The sequence below is a fragment of the Tachypleus tridentatus genome, chromosome 1, assembly GCF_004210375.1.
Source record: "Tachypleus tridentatus isolate NWPU-2018 chromosome 1, ASM421037v1, whole genome shotgun sequence".
Lineage (NCBI taxonomy): Eukaryota > Metazoa > Arthropoda > Merostomata > Xiphosura > Limulidae > Tachypleus > Tachypleus tridentatus.
Genome location: NC_134825.1, coordinates 37,103,134 through 37,120,376, shown reverse-complemented (window position 1 = coordinate 37,120,376; position 17,243 = coordinate 37,103,134). Strand labels below are relative to the sequence as shown.

At 30.6% G+C, this 17,243-nt stretch overlaps 1 protein-coding gene across 1 annotated transcript in view; it reads right to left on the bottom strand.

The window, feature by feature from the left end:
* Pyroxd1 (pyridine nucleotide-disulfide oxidoreductase domain 1) overlaps window positions 1-17,243 on the bottom strand; it is a 43,748-nt gene that overhangs the window by 19,784 nt on the left and 6,721 nt on the right. Inside the window, exons 3-9 of the mRNA XM_076492735.1 lie at window positions 15,421-15,540; window positions 13,848-13,919; window positions 13,271-13,327; window positions 12,254-12,327; window positions 6,998-7,158; window positions 4,192-4,283; window positions 2,791-2,911 (exon numbers count right to left, since the gene is read on the bottom strand). Coding sequence (XP_076348850.1) covers window positions 2,791-2,911; window positions 4,192-4,283; window positions 6,998-7,158; window positions 12,254-12,327; window positions 13,271-13,327; window positions 13,848-13,919; window positions 15,421-15,540 — 697 coding nt within the window. The remainder of the gene's footprint in view (window positions 1-2,790; window positions 2,912-4,191; window positions 4,284-6,997; window positions 7,159-12,253; window positions 12,328-13,270; window positions 13,328-13,847; window positions 13,920-15,420; window positions 15,541-17,243) is intronic.

Below are 17,243 nucleotides of genomic sequence, written 5' to 3'. Positions count from 1 at the left end.
AAAGATTTTTTTTTTTTTTTTAGTAATGTATTTTCCATAATTCAGCCACACAGATTTTGAAACTAATATTCCTTGTTTTTCTATCACATAAGGATTTTTTTACAGATTAGGAAGAAAAGAAATTTACTTAGATTACATTATTATTCCATTTACCAAAATGAATATTTTATATTTTTATGCCTGGGTTCTAGAATAATTGAAAAGATTCTCACATTTTGATTGGTTTAGAAAAATCAATAGCCAGTAGTTGTCAACATTTTAACCATAACATGATGTGACCTGATTTCAATGAAAATGATTCACTTATGCAAAAGTATGTGATATGTTAGGAAAAATCTGTACATGATTGGAAAAAAATGGATACAATTTTCAGTTAAAGCAGAATATGTACAAATTTCAACACAATAAAACCATCATAAACCATCAAACACCTAGGCCTACAGTTAGGAGAAAAGTCTGTCATTCATCAGGTATTAGTTAGAAAGAGTTGCTGATCCAAAGAAAGAGAACCTCTGCTTAACATCCAGCTGAGCAAGTCCATCCACTACCAAAGACTTGTGTAAGTTGTACTAACATTTTTAGATAACCTAGTAGTATAATATTTTGTATCATCTCAGTAGAATTGACTAAAATTAATTTACAAATTTCATGTAGTTGTTGTTTTGATAAGTATCTTACAACTGTTATTAAATGATTGTCCAACTTATTACAGATGAAATTTATCTATGTACATATGTAAATAAATATATATGTTTTTCTGTTATTCAGTTTCTGAGTGAATTCTTTATTCTCTAAATTGGTGACATATGAGACTAAACTATTATTGCATAAATATCCTGGAAATAAACAGAATTATTTCTAAGGCATGAAAGTTAAACTCACTACAAATACTCTGTTAGATAAACTTTTTATATTCATAATACTTTTCTTTAATTTTGTAATTTATATCCTTTGACAGCCACTTTTTTCCCCTTGCAGTCACCCTTTTATGTCTATAAGTAACATGCCTATCTTGCATATACAAGTTTTATTTTAAAAAAATTACATTTGATCAATATATTAATTCACTAACTCAATTCATAGCAAATAATTTTGATCTCCCCAAAATGTTTTAAAATTTGGAATCAAAATCTCATTATTCCTTAACTTCACACCCAGCAAAACATCAAATCTAAATTAATAACGATCACTTCCACCCAGATGCTCCCTGATCTCAACCCTATTAATCACCTACTTATTAGAAATGAGCAACAGACCTAAAATAGCATTGTTTTTAATAGGTTGTCTAAAAATTTGTTGAACAAAACCATCTTGAACACTTTTTAAAAAACCTGTCTTTGTAATTTTACTCTAAAATTTCTCTCTCTATATGCCTAAAATTAAAATCTTCCACAATTACAACCCTATTAACAGTTGAAATCTTTATTTCATTGTAGATTCACAATAATTTCATTTTTGTGATCTATAACAAATTCCACCACAAACTTTTAACCACAAAAAGAGATTGAATCACATTGATATAACCTTTGATGTTCTCAACTTCAAAACAGGCTGTAACTCGCACTTTACCCGAGCTTTTTATTATTCTACCACACAAGATAACCCATAACCTTTTACATAAAAAAAATGTTCCTGCATTACAATTGTCTACATTCAGCCAGGTTTCAGGTATCCCCACAATATCAAAACATTTTGTTCCAACTAGTGCTACAAAGTGGTCCATTTCTTATACTGCTAGCCTTACAATAACATCAATTTAGCCTATCACTAACACTACCTTTGTAACTTGTTTCCACACCATACCACTTCTACCGTATTATTCTTTCTTTATTATTTTGGCCATCTCCAATGTCTAATGTTGGTTTAAACTTGGCATTAGAGTTGAGTTAATAACCCTTGCAAATAAGCAAGCCCTTACTATATTTAAATGTAAACCATCCATTCCAAACTCTCCCCTTTTCCTATTGAAGTGATCCCACAAATCAAACTGGTCAACCTGCAAGACCTTATACATATATTAATCTAACCTTAATATTCAGTTCTAGTGACCTACATGTATTTTCATCCTCACAGACAAGTCTTGGCAGTATTCTTGAGAGAATAACATTATTATGACCCTTTTCTTGTAATGTTTTATACTTAACAATAAGCTTCTAAGACCTACCTTTCCCTACATCATCAACTCTTATGTGCACTACAAAGACTTCATCACTGCTGGCACTTTTCACACGTTTTGTTAGTTCTATCCTCTACCCCTACTCCTGGATATCATAATTTAATTCTTTTCTCCTTGTTTACTCCACAAACTACCATATCCATGTGTTGTGCAAAAGAATCTATAACAATAACCTTTTTTATGTTTTTCACTTTAATCTCTATTTGCTATCCTTCCCTCTTGGAGTTCATCATCTGCATAAACTAAAGGCCTAAATCCATTACCTTGTAGAACCTGTTTGTTACAATTAAACTCACTACTACTAGGCCTATTAATAATATTACTTTTAAATTCCTACAAGTCAGGATCAGTCACCATATCTCTTGCATGGAAAAGCTTCATTTCTTCTTTACTTCCTGCTGCATTTTCCATAGTTTACCTTTCTTTCTATTCATACCTTTAATACTATTTAGAAGAGCTTCCAGTTTCTCATCTAATTAACAAACTCTACATATGAACAACTTCACTAGTGGCTTCTTTAAATGTTCAATTTAGCCTTAATTTATCAAGTGAAACCCACTTTTTGATTTATCACACTTAATAATACTAAAGTTTTTAAAGAAAGTTAATCTCACCATCAAAACTTCCTGACTTTAGTACAAGTCCTTCAGGAATTAGTTTTTGTTCTAAAAGCTCATCAGGTGTCAGTATAGCTTCTACTTCACACCTATACTCTACATGAATATCATGAATGTGCTGCAGTAGAAATAAAGAGAGACAAAATCAGGTTCATTTAACAGATAGTGTACTAATTATATAATATTAAACAATGCTGTAATTATAATTAATTTTACCTTAGTAACAATGGCATTCAGTTTTTTCAACCATTTATTTTTCATAATGCATGCAAACAATATGATAATTTCTACTCTTATAACATCATTTTTGCACAAGTAGAAATCAGATAATGATAAAAATAGAATATACTACCAATATTATACCATGTTTTACATGATATCTTACAGATTAGCTGAGAGTCAGAACTTGCCTATTAATCAAATTAAATGCTATGTTTAAACTATAGAATCTTGTAAGAAACAATTTCAATCACTAAAACCTACCACTGGGCCCTTTGTATAATAATAATAATTTTCTTAGATAATCAAAACATCTATAGAAAAATATCACATTTTAATGTCTGTCTATAAAGAACATTTTCTAATTTCTAAATACTTTGTTTTTTAAACTACTAATGAATGAATACTTTAATTTTAAATCAACTTAACTTGTTACTTGTATATTAAACTAAATAAATATATACTTCTACCTTGCAGTTTAAGATGGTTTTGAGGATTGAGATTCATAACATATTCTTTTTATACTTTATAGATTTCTGACTTAAGTTAGATAACACATAATTTATTATCTTTGGCAGCACAGTATTTGAAGTAATTTAATCCTCTCACAAATAACTTTAGTGTAAAATTACTTTTCAAAATGTCATGTGGCTGATTTTCTAGGTAGATCACACTTTATTATTTTAACAATTGGGAACTGCTAATGTTAGATAAAAATTATGTGAAAGGCTATGTTTTGAAAATATTTTCTTTATTATTTTTATCATAAAGTATTTATGTTATGTAACATTCTGACATGAAAAAAACAAAACAAAAACAAACTACAAATCTAGTCATCTGTTAGTCTGAAATGAACTTGACAGTAGTTTTGGTTTTCAATCTCACAAGCCACTTTGGGGCTTGAGAAACAACCAAGGACACTCAAACACAGTTGTTTCTCTTCATCTTTTACTTGTAACATTACGATTATGTCTGAAATGACTTTGTTTGTCTATTTGTTTTTAAGAAGCTGATACTTCAAATACTTTATGCAACTACTATGTACAAATAAAGTTATATTTTCACTAATATTTTTCAAGTTGAAAAGTAATTATCTATTAGGTCTATATCCTGATAACTTTGTAAATAATACATCAGAGAATAAGAAAATTTTTAAAATCAAAATATGTGAACTCTCACTTCTGCTTTTCCTTTCATAATAACATCTGTTGCCCAGTCTGGTCCCAGTGCACTACCAACTGCATCACAGCTCTTTTGTTTTTTGGTCTTATCTATAAAAAAGAAAGCCACAATAATTAAATCTGTTTTTAAATATACTGTCGGAAATTTATAGTTACTTATACTTAAAATTTGGTTGTTGTAAAGTTAAAATTAATTTGCTTTGGTTTTAATAGCCTGTTCCTACTTACATGCAGTATCGATATATGGATTTTCACATCTGCAGCTGACAAATTATACAATGTTTCTGATACAGAACTAATGTGTACTGATGGAAAACAGAATTATCATGTACACATTAATTTTTTATTCATTTTATTACTAAGTGTTTGATTAAAGGACAAAAACCTTTGTTGAGAGGCAAATTTTTAATAGAAAAGTACCATCTGTAACCATTGTCAACCAACATTGTGTTTCAATCAGGTAAAACATCTTTTAAAATCCAAGTTTAAATCACTGCATACCACACAAACTACAAAATAATGCAACGTGTTCAGGCTGATTGAATCTATTTAGTATTTTTAGGGAATTACTTTAAAGAGCTACCATGAAACTGTATAAAACATATTTTTTGTAAGACACATAAAGGACTTCAGAAGTATTAAGTTAAACTGCAGTTTTATTTTTCACATTTTTTGTGTAATTATATGTTATTAGTAATCCCATAGCTAACAAAATGATAGAACCATGAGTAACTTGGTGCATAAAAGTACTTTTGGAAAAAAAAAGTTAGAAAAGTCAGAAGTACATCAATAATTCTAAAAATTCACTTGACATTAATCTGGTTTTGATAATAATGGTCCCCACAATTTATATTAAGTCTTAACTTAAAAAAAAAAAAAGTTGTTGTTTGTGAATTAATATATTTCTCTTAGTAATCTTAGCAGTTTGCAACTTACCAAAAGGTAAGTAAAAATGTTTGTTGTTAAATGCAGACCTTGAGTAACAGAGGAATACCTCAGTTAATTCTACTTTTGATATTAAACTAACAGCCATAAGTATGATGTCCAATTCCTTGAGCTTTAGTTTTTGTTTGTTTGTGTATTTTGTTATAATGGTTTATTTTGCAAATAGATAAATCTGTTTTACTTTTGAAATAATGTAACTGACCTTTGAGAATTTAACCTCAAAATCAATAAGGCTTTTTTCTGCATTCAAGGGAACTGACCTGTAAAGTTTGAGTAAAATATGCTGTTAAGTTTTATTTACTGTGAAGAAACAAACTTTTATTTATTGAAATAAGAAATTTTGAACACCCCCCTCAAAAAAAAAAAAAAAATCAAGAGTTTCTCCTCATCACCAAGGAAAATGACCCATAAAGTTTGGTTAGATAGAAAAAAAAAACATATTAGGAATCACAGCTGACCAACAACTGTCACATTAGCTTAATTAACCTAAAAAATAAGTGGCTTAAGGAAACAGTTTTCATTAGCAATTCTTATACACTTAATTTTATATCTGATAATTTTATACTTTTCTGTATATAGAATATTTATATTCACACTTTTAATTAATACAATGCAACTAGTACAACAATTAAAGTAACTAAATTCATGAGTTACTTTCTTGGAACCTTAAATTAAAAATGTAGAGTGCCTGACAAATTGTTTGTATGGAAAATATTTAGTCTATGGAATTGTAGTTTAAAACTCAAACTAATTTAATTTTTTTGCTTTACTACATATTTAACAAAATCTAATAAAGTTACTGAGTTTTAAGAAGCTTAATTGGTGTATTATTTCTAAGTTGTTAAAAACTATACAATGCACAATGTTTATACAACATGCATGCTCTAATTCAATTGGAAATAAAATAAATCAATGGAAAACTATTTACATGTAAAACCCAATTATTTTGTTTGTTTATGCACAAAATTACACAATGGGTTACCTGTGCTCTGCCCATTGTAAGGTATCAAACTCTAATTTTTCATGCTACAAGCCCTAAGAGTTATCACGGAGTCACTTGAAGGTAACAAAAGTGGAATATTTTCAAACTGTATAGTTATAACGTGTATTTAATTGTTACATGTTTGTTTAAACCTAGTAAAGATATGCATTAAATAGTCGTCCAAGATTTGTTTGTTTGTTTTGGGCATGAAGTTACATAATGGGTGATGTGTATTGTGTCCACCATGGGTATTGAAACCTGATTTTTTTAACATAACATGTTCAGAGACAAATTGCTGAGCCATTAAGGTTTGGTTTATTTTTAACAAAAAAGAAATCAAGAATATTAATCAAACTGAATTATTCAGCATTGTACTTTTCAAATCAAATGCTTAAAATATTTTTCTGGTTAATAATGACTTGTATATTGTTATTACCACTTCATGTTTGGTTATGAATATACAAACTTTAACACATGTATTATATGTTGTGTTTGATGGATGACTTGTATTACATTTTTTCTGAAGCTTTGTTCACTTTAAATGGTTGGTTTTTGAGATTTGACCCTGTACACTTTTCCTTTCACTTGGTCTTCAAAAAACTTTAATCAGGCAAATCAGAGCAATTGAATTTCTACTAGGTAAGAAGTTACAGTAAGAGTACTGAATAAACAAGAAATTATTTTACACCAATTTTCAACTAGCTAATGACATTTTTGGGTTACTGCTAAGTACTACAAGACAATTTCATGGTTTACAACAATGAGATATTCTTCATCTACTAAATCAAGTTCAAAACTACTAATGCAACTCTATAACTAAGCCTGTAATTATATCAGCACAGAATAATATCTAAATAACTAGCTGTTGACTACTCACCACACACAGTATACTTGGTTCGTTTCAGAGGTTTATTTTCTGCACTTGTATCAGACTGTAGTTGTGGTAAAAAGAATTCAGCAGCTCCAGCATCAAAGAAAGTGGAACCAATGGAATTATGTTTGATTGCCCAGACTACTTGGCAGTTTTCTATTTCATACCTATAAATAAATATTCAGCTAACTGTTAATGGCTCAATTTACTGGTAATTATAAACAAAGTCCATTACTTTATGTCAACTGAGAACCATGATAGAAAGCAAGTTATCTCAGCTGAAGAAAACTAATTACTGGGTATGAATCTAGATAATGGAACAGAGAAGAATAAGAATTGACTTGTACAATTTTGTGGAGATTCAAATGAATGTTCAAATCAGAAGGTAGAAAGAAAGAACTATATATATAAAAGCTGAATTGTACCCTGAACATTGTTGATCAACATTAATAAACAGATTTTTTTATTCTTTTCCTTTTTAACTGAAGATTTACACCTTCAAGGTGTTTAAAAATTCTTATGAATTGAAGTTTTAAATACAAGAAGACATATGTTAAGTAGGATCAAGTGAGAATCACTCTGAGGTAAATAAACTACTTGAAATTTTTTTTTATGTCAAAGCAATTTTTGATAAACAAGTATTAAATCATACTTTACACAAGCATTGTTAGAATGCATATCTGTTGTTCATTTGCTTTATGTACTTTAACAAAACACAAATCTATACCAAAAACTTTAGTTTAAACTGCACAAAATATCAAGATATTCATATAATAAAAAATCATTGTCATTATTCTTTTTGCCATATTAAAGAAAACTTTAACTTTTAAATGTTAATTGCAGCATTCTATCTACTTTTTAACTCTTCTTTTGCATGTTGCACAAGGATGTAAAGCTAGAATTCTGATTACAATATGTGTGGAACAATGTACTGATATGGATGATATCTTGTGTTGGAGTGAGAACAGGTGTCTCAGTACTGATAAAAATTCCTGCTTTGGTTGCCTTGTAAAGCAGTATTCAGACATCCATAGAATGGTGTGTGTACAGGCCCAGGAAATGGAGTTGATGATGTTCTGAAAGGCAGAGCCCTGAACTGCAGCACCAGATCATCATGTAAAAAATGTAAAGAGTGCTGGAATGACTTTTCTACAGGAAAATGCAGAGGAGCTGGCAACATCAAACTTTGACATCTGTAGTTATGGAGTAAAATATCAACACAAAGTGAGGAATGATTCAATTATGAATTCTGGAGGATTTAGATTTTAATTTAGATTCATTATGGACCCAACAAAGAGAAAGAATAAAATCCAGACAGAACTGGAATGTCTCTCTCCATTTCCCTTTGCTCAACAAATCTCCAATAGTTGTGGAAAAAAGTTCGGAAATTTGAGGATCTGCAGAATGCGGAAACAATACAAATTGGGGGTAAAATGGTGATAGTGATGTGAAATGAATGAATAATCCTTTAGTACCCATTGAACTGTGGAAAATGTTTTCCACATGTCCAGAAATTCTTGGAGCCAAGTCCTACAGACTTTCAAAGTTACTGCCATTTCTGGCAGTGTTTCAACCAAGAGGGCAAACCTTGTGGATATGAGCAGAATCTATCCAAGGTACCAATGAATCAAGGGATTAATATTGAGGCACTCAAACAGGGGCAGAAATATGACCCTTCATAGGAGTCAAGGAGAGTTGAGAAGCCAATGATAACAGACATGAACACAGACTGGTGACATTAACCCTAGAATCCAAATACTCTATAACATGAGCAAAAATCAAGGACTGGATAAAAGGTTCTGATGTACCTCAAGAAGGGTGGCGGCTTGTAGATGAACATCTTTCAACAACTCATTTCTATCAAGCAAATCCCAACAACTTCCAGCCAAGAGGCTTGGGTGAGAGTGGAAGCTGATAACTGAACCAAGGTGAATGTGAACAATGGCCCCAACTCAGCATCAGTATGGTTTGACTTCTTAAAAATAGCATAGGGATAATAAATATCTTTGCATGTACTTTGAGTCAAATGAATCTCTTACATTTTGAGTACAGACTGTTCTGAATCTCCACACTTCCAGGAGCAGGTCTATTCTCTAAGAGTCTAATTATACTTTCATCTGACAGTGGTTGGTGGAATCATGTTATTCTGATAAATATGGCAGACAAGACACAGCTATTCTTTCATGTACCAAACATTAGCTTTCCTGCATAAACTGAGCTGCAATATCAGTGGAAGAAGGGATAATTAAGTACTTGTTCTCACACCCTTTCACCATCAATGAAGGAGCATACTCAAAGGCAACCAAAAAAAGAAACAAAATATACTAAATTTGATATACCAATGGAAAATAAAGAAGCCAGGAGAGGCTGATCCAAATTGGCCTTAGAAGAAACCAACAGAGAAAAGGAAGGCACTGGAAAAAGTAAATATATATCCTCTCCAGAATGTCCACTTTCACACATAAATACATTCTCAGATCTCTCAGAAGAAACATCACTAAACCAAATGTATGTTTCCATTTCACTATGGATAAGGTCACAGATAGCCTCAACTGAAAGTAACTCCCCAATTCATGAGAAATGTTACATAGCAGAGGTGGAATAAAAATACCTGATTTGCCTTTGTACTGGATATATTAATCCAGGAATGCATGCCAATATAATGCAATCAGGAGGACACAACAAGGAGAGGTATGTACCAGAAACGTCACCTGATGTAGTAATCAGATGAGTGCGTACATACAAATGTACGTGTGAGACTAATCCTGGCTGTAGGTGTCAACAGCCTGAGCCTGTAGATGAGATACAAGTAATCAAAAGAGAGACAATGTGTATTGAGGTCCATGGTAAAGGCATCCAATTTGGTAGAATTCCCTCAAGGGCATAGGACCCTGAAAGAGAGTGGATCAAATTGATTATTTCATGGGAGAAATTGGGCCCAAACATGAACAATGATCTGTGACTGGAGAGAAAATACCCAGCATATGATGTGATAAGATGAATGTGATGTGTATGAGCCACATACAAGAGATCCAAAGTCTGAAAACAGAAACCCCTGGGTTGGGTGCCTCCTTTGTGGCTGATCAGGGCTGCCATTAGAAAGCAGTGGGCAAGAGATAGAAAGTAATGTAATGCCCAACAAACTGCAAGAAGGTTAAGAAAATCAACAAGAGTTTCATTTTCAGACCATCAGCTCAAATCGTCATGGTGATTGATCCAACCTGAAAAAATCCATTTCAGGGTATAAAAACAAAGTCTCCATGATGAACTTGGGGAGTGCAATGAAACAGTTGAGAGGAGAAACTGATGACCTGCCATCCATCCCTAGTTTGTGTGAAGACAAAAAATAAAAGGAAGAAAACCAGATGAATAGTGAATCAATCCAGTTGCTTGATACAAAGTAAATCCTGAGCTGTCTCTGACAAAAACAGACATATCATGGGATTTTAGTAAAGAAAAAAACTGGTAATGAGAAGCAGGAGAAGGAAATGGGATGATGAAACCTTTCAAAAGAGCTCTTAGCACACTTTAATAATTAACAAAAGAATGTCAGCTAGGTAGAACTAACAATAGTGAAGCTCTCACAGGACCTCAATCATCAAGGTAGTGGGTAAAAAGTCCAAAAATGCTCATTAAAACTGTAAATTGCAAAATTGAAAATTTGTATGTATCTCCCCACAGATACAATAAATCTTCAAACCAAATCTAGTAAAACCTATTTATAGAGGGACAGGGGGTGATGTAGTGCAAAAAAACCTATTAAAAAAAAAAAGATAAAATGCATGAATGAAAAATATGTATGTACCCTCACACAGACCTAATGAACTCCCATACCAATTTTGGTGAAGACCCATCCACACAGTGAAGCAGTTATGTGGACATACAGTGCTACCATATTTATATAGATGTCAATAATCTTGGCATGAAAAAGTAGTTTGTAATCCAGATTTTATTATAAATTACAATGTCTTAATTTCAAAAGGAAGTATTTTCTTTCCTTTTCACTTCTCTGCATAACATGACACTTCTTTGCTCCAAATTAACTACTTCAGATTTTTTCAACCCCTATGTGATCTTTCAAATGTACCATCACTTGCATACTAATTCCTATACTATAACATAAATTTACATCCTCCAACTGTCTTGCTTTACTGAGATATAAACAAGGTCAAACCCCCATAACATGCCTATCTCATCCTGTTATTTAAAAAAATTGTCAACAACTCTTCAACATTCACAGTTGGATTATTTTTACCAATTGAAAGAACATATTTTGCTTTGCAGTGTTTGTTAGGATAATAAACCATCTATGCACCAGATTAGGAAATGTTTAGCCTCAAGTTCACTGTTTACTTTTTTTGGTGTTTAGCTTCACTGGTTAATGAAATTTTATAACCTCTTTGCAGTTAAGTTAAAAAAAAGCAGTTAAATTATAATTATTCTAAAACATTCCAATTTTCAGATATGATACATTTTGTTTCCTAAAATGCACATCAGAAATAAAAGTTATATTTTAGACCATCAACACCTTCACAAAAAACAAACAAACAACCTTCTGTGCTTTGTTATCTACATTTGTTATTTATCGATATATACAAACTAAAATGTAAAAATTAGAAACTTGTAAAGTTACATGAAAAAATAAAGTATTTGTTGTGATTCTCAATTTTCTAGCATGTGCACATTATGAAACATGTTTGTAATTCAATTTTGATGCACTTATAGCTCACTTGTTTGTTTACAGAAAGCTGTCTGGTTGTGATATATGGCTTTTTGCATATACTGAGACTGCCTAAGTGTAGCTGTAAAATGACAAAACTAAATGAGTCTAGATTTGAAAAGTCAGTTTTGGTTGCAAAAATAAATCCTCTGACACCAGTTTAATCCTAGTACGTGTTAAAAAAAAAGATTTCCAATGGAGTGACTTGATGTTTTCAACAAAAGAAAATTCCTACAACACCAGTTTGGATCCAACACGTTCAAAAGGGAAGATAGAGATTTCGAACAGAGTGACATGAATTTGTTTATCACAAGGTAATTCTTATGATATTTATTTCACTCTAACATGTTTTAGAAATGGAAGAAAGATAGAGATTGCCAGTGGAGTGATATGAAGTTGTAATTCTTATAACATCTACAACAGACATTTCAAAATACAATTCAACAAAAAACATAATTCCTATATTTAAAGATTAACATGAAATACCTTTGGACTTAACAGTAAATAGATGCTATAAATAAAAATCACACTTTTGTACTTACACTAATTCAATAGCAATACCACCATTTCCCACAACTACAATTCGTTTGGAATTGCCTAATCTTTCCTGAAAGAGCTTTATAGAAAAACAAAAAGAGAGTTTAAACAGATCAATTTTTAAGAGTTTATCATTAAAAGTACAAATATTATATAACACTCTCAAAATGTTCATTGATCCTCTGTTTACATCTTATAAACATTGATTCTTATCAGATTGTATACATTTCACTTTAACCATGACACCATTTCTCAGAAAAATTTACAAAATTGTCAGAAGATAAAATGTTTTTATTACACACATACACACTTGTACATGGAAACTTACTATTAATAACTATTAAAATACTGCAGGTTATCTTTGATATTTAGAAAATTATACAGAACAGGTCTTATATCAGCTTAGCTTACTTAAGACAAGATGATACTACTTCAGGAAAAATAATAATAGCATAATACATTAAAAAGTCAAAATATTGCTGCACATTCTTGTTTTTTTTAAAACATTGTCTTGATTTATTATTAATGTAGAAAGAGAAAAGTAAAATGGTTATTATTAAATTAATTTCAAATATTTAACCTGCTTTTGATTGGCTTCATAATAACTGATGCTGTTTGAAAAACAATATGATCCTTCAAAGGTGCAAACTGTGGAAATACTAACTTCACATAAATTGAATCTCATGGGCTAAACATTCAAAGTAAAACAGTCTGTATAACATGTTTTATGAACCTTAGCTCAAAAATGTTGCACAAGAAATTTAAAATAAATAAAGCAAACTGCTAGAGCAAAGTTTAAATGTTTAGGTTTTTAGCTTTCAATAAATCAATTTTAGTAACTTATTTTTTAACCAATAATTAATTCTTCCCTCTTCCATCTTTTTTTTTTTTTTTTTGTACCATACTTTTATTACACAGACAAGAATGGTTTGGAAGTAAATAACTTATTTCTTCAAACTGAAGAAAGAATCAATAGGATCAAAATTTATATAAAAGTAATTTGTTTATTACATAAGTTATACCTTGATTGTCTCTGTATCTCTGATACCTAATACATAAGGATTTCCCCTGGTTATCAGCTGAAATAAAATGCAAACAAATAAGTCTAAGATATATATATATATGTATAATTTTTAAAAACATTTTGAAGGAACTTCATAAATTTTTAAAGAATATAGTAACATTTTGCTTTGCTTGAAAATCACTAAAATTGAATACTATAATTAACTAAATAAAAATTTCTAAATGTCTTAGAAATTATACTCTGTACTTGTCGTAAAAAAATCCCATGGTTAAACTAGGTTTGATAAAATTTCACATATTTTTGAAATAGACATTTGAGAGAACAAACAGACATGTTAACAGGTGAATCTTTTATATTTATTGTGTTTATATTTTTGTGTAAACTTTTTTAATACTTTGAATTTAGAGAAAACCACTGCTTATGTATAATAAAATATACCCAAGCTGTAAGACTGATTTCAGCATACTTGCAGCAGAACCACATGAGAATAATAATGAACTCATATACTATTTCTACTTAATAATTACAATACTATAACCAGAATGTTTTTTCCAATGCCAGTTTGTTAAACCAACCTTTGGTCTTCCTCCTGTACATATACACAGTTTGCTGTACATTACTACTGACCCATCAGACAGAAAGAGTTCCTGAAATCCAGAAATAAAGGTAAATTAATCATAAAATCAAAGATGATTTAAATTCTATGACTTATCTGGTAAATAACAGTATAATATATGTATGTGTATACATAGTGCTTATTAAACTCAGAGCACCAGGTTGACTAAAAGAAGCGACCCTGAAGACAGGGAATTTTTTTATTAAAGTCATGTTTTTTCACACATTCAGTGATATTTTATGATAACATGACACATCACAGAAAAGGAAACTTCAGCATTTGAATTTTTATTAAGTTTTAAAATATAATGAAGGAAATACTAAATGATATAATTTCACAGACTTTTAGATTTCCAATGTGTGACTCCCAACAAATAAATGCTTATGGACAAGTCGGTTTTCAGTTGTCAGTACCTGACTGACACAGCTGCTGATGAAATTTTCCATGGACTTTACATAATTCTATGATGTACAGAAAAGACTATGCAATTTGTTACTTTCAAAGCATTTTAAAAAGGAAAAGTAGCTGTGTGCTACGTTTATGTCTAAAATGCATACTTTGCACAAAATTGAAAACTGGGTCATAAATTTTCTTGGAGTAAGCTAAGAATTACCTCTCTTGTTTCTAAACTAGGTTAAAACATTTATTGCCAGTGGACATGTGTGTTAAGGATATATTAGCAATGCTACAGACATGTGCATAAATGAAAACACCAATGTAAATCCATTTTATTGGAACTGTCATATGTGAGAAGTCAGTTATGCTGTGACACCAATCCCATGAGTGTATCCTATTAGAGGAATTTTGCTTGGTTGTAAATTTTATTTTTATTTTTTTGGTTGGCTTTTATTGAATAGATAAAATTAGCACTTCTTCAAATTCCATGCTAATAAAGAGTAATTTTCAACATTGGTGAGTGTATTTTATAGGGAAAAAGCATAAAGACACAATGTATTATTGTGGAAATTATACAAAAAAATCAGCCTTTGTAAAATGCCATGTTTCACAAAAACATATCAGTAAATAATGATTGAAAAAGTAATCTAACAGAATTTCATTGGCTTTATTTAGTAATTCATGTTTGATGTATGTCAGAAAATACCATAAATGATTGTGATATTAAAAAAACACCACCACCAAAACCCATGACAAGATAAATAAAACAGATGACACACGCCAAACAGATTTTAGCTACAATGCCACTGACATTTGTGTGTAATGGTACAGATTTAGTTGAATAAGCATATACACCCATAAATATTCTATATAATATTTGGCATTATAAAAATGGTATGAGTATCATTCTCCAAGGCACCAGTGAATGTGCTAAGCTACTAATTTGAATCCCATGACTTGTTACTAGTTCCTAAACATTAAGGATATTTAGCAATTCTTGAATATATATTTGTATTTTGTTTACATACTTGATACTCATAAAAAAAAATAATTAAATAGGATTTTCTTTAAGTCTACAAACACAAAATCAATAAATATTTTATTCATCATGTTTATGAGCACTATTTAAGACTTACATGGTGCAGGGAATCCAGTTTGGTTACCAAGGCATGAATAACTTGAACATTTGGACATTCATGTTCTAATTGTATTGAAGGTTTTTCTTCCACATCAAAGTTTTCTAATGTTCTTGTTATCTACAGTTACACATGTAATTACAAATACCAAAATGATCAAGTAGTATATCACACAGATCTTCAGAATTTTTGTTTTTGGTTTTAAATAATCATAAGCTCTTGTACAAGTAATTACAACCAACAATCATGTCTGGAAAATATTTTCATCAGCTATTGTCCATATTGTGAAAAACAGTTTAGTTTAATTTATGATGTTGTGTACATTAATTTTTATTTTTTATAAATAATTTATTAACACACAAGTTGACATGAATGTGGTTAGTAGCAATAAGAATGATGAAAATTATAATTAAAATGTTTACAAAAAATGAGTAACACAAGCTGTTGTTACAATCAAAATTGTGTGTGTAACACTGTAAACACTTTTTAAGAATATCATCAAATTTTAATTTGAAATAACGTACCTCACTTTTCATGGTATGTATTTCATATCCACAAAAGTTTGAATTTTCCTAAGTACTGAATTGTAACAGGTTAATTTATGAGTTAAAATGTGTTAGTAAAATCTTTCCTGTGTTTCATCCATATTTGCAATAGTTTTAACACTTGATGGCCGGCTTGTCATCTTCAATAAATAAACTATTTTATGTTAGTTAAAACTTGATTTCTACACTGTGTCTTGTCTCTATCATTTTATCTTAACAAATCACACTTATTATTCCATATACTAGATCTATGAACCTTTTATTTTCACAGAATTTGAGTACTTTGTGAGCTAGATTTATGCTTCAGATTACCACAGCATCAAATTATGGATACATTTATGATCTACAACTCATTTAAAAATGTATTTCAAAACTATTATTCACTATATAATCATGTGTTAATACTGATCAGTAATCACAATTTAACTGCCTTTTAATGCAAATTACAATGCAATTATCATATGAATACTACTAAAAAAGATGTTTTATTATTTCAATTGAATATATTATAATTTTTAAAAGTAAAACAGACATTAGCATCTATCTCTCTCAGATTTTGCTTAAAGGGTGTATCACAAGCAAACTGTTAGAGATACTTCTCAGCTTTTGGACTCGTATTTTGTACAATAAAGCATGTTATTATTTCTGTAAAAATATTTTATTATGTTGCACTGATCACATCTAAATCTACAAAACTAAAATCTTCTGTCAGAACAATATTCTTATTATACTATTACATTCAGTGGGCACTTTATTTGGTCCACCTATTTAGGACCCCCTTTTGCCTCCAGAATACCCTGAATTCTTATTGGCACAGATTCAACAAGGTGCTGGAAACATTCCTGAAATTTTGGTCCATGCTGACTTGATAGCATCATGTAATTCCTATAAATCTGTTGGCCACACATTAATGCTGTTAACCTTCTGTTCCACCTCATCCCAAAGATGCTCTATTGGATTGAGATCTGGAGACTATGCAGGCCATTGGAGTACATTGAAGTCACTGTCATGTTTGTGAAACCAGTTTGAGATGATGTGTGCTTTGTGACATGGCACAATATCCTGCTGGAAGTAGCTACTGGAAAATTGGTAAGCTATGGCCATAAAGGGATGCACATAGTCAGCAACAGTATTCAGGTACACTGTGACATTCAAATGATGCTCAATTTGTATTTAGGGGCCTACTATGTGCCAAGAAAACATTCCACACACAATTACACCACCACCACCAGCCTGTACCATTGACACAAGGCAGGATGGATTCATGCTGTTTATGCC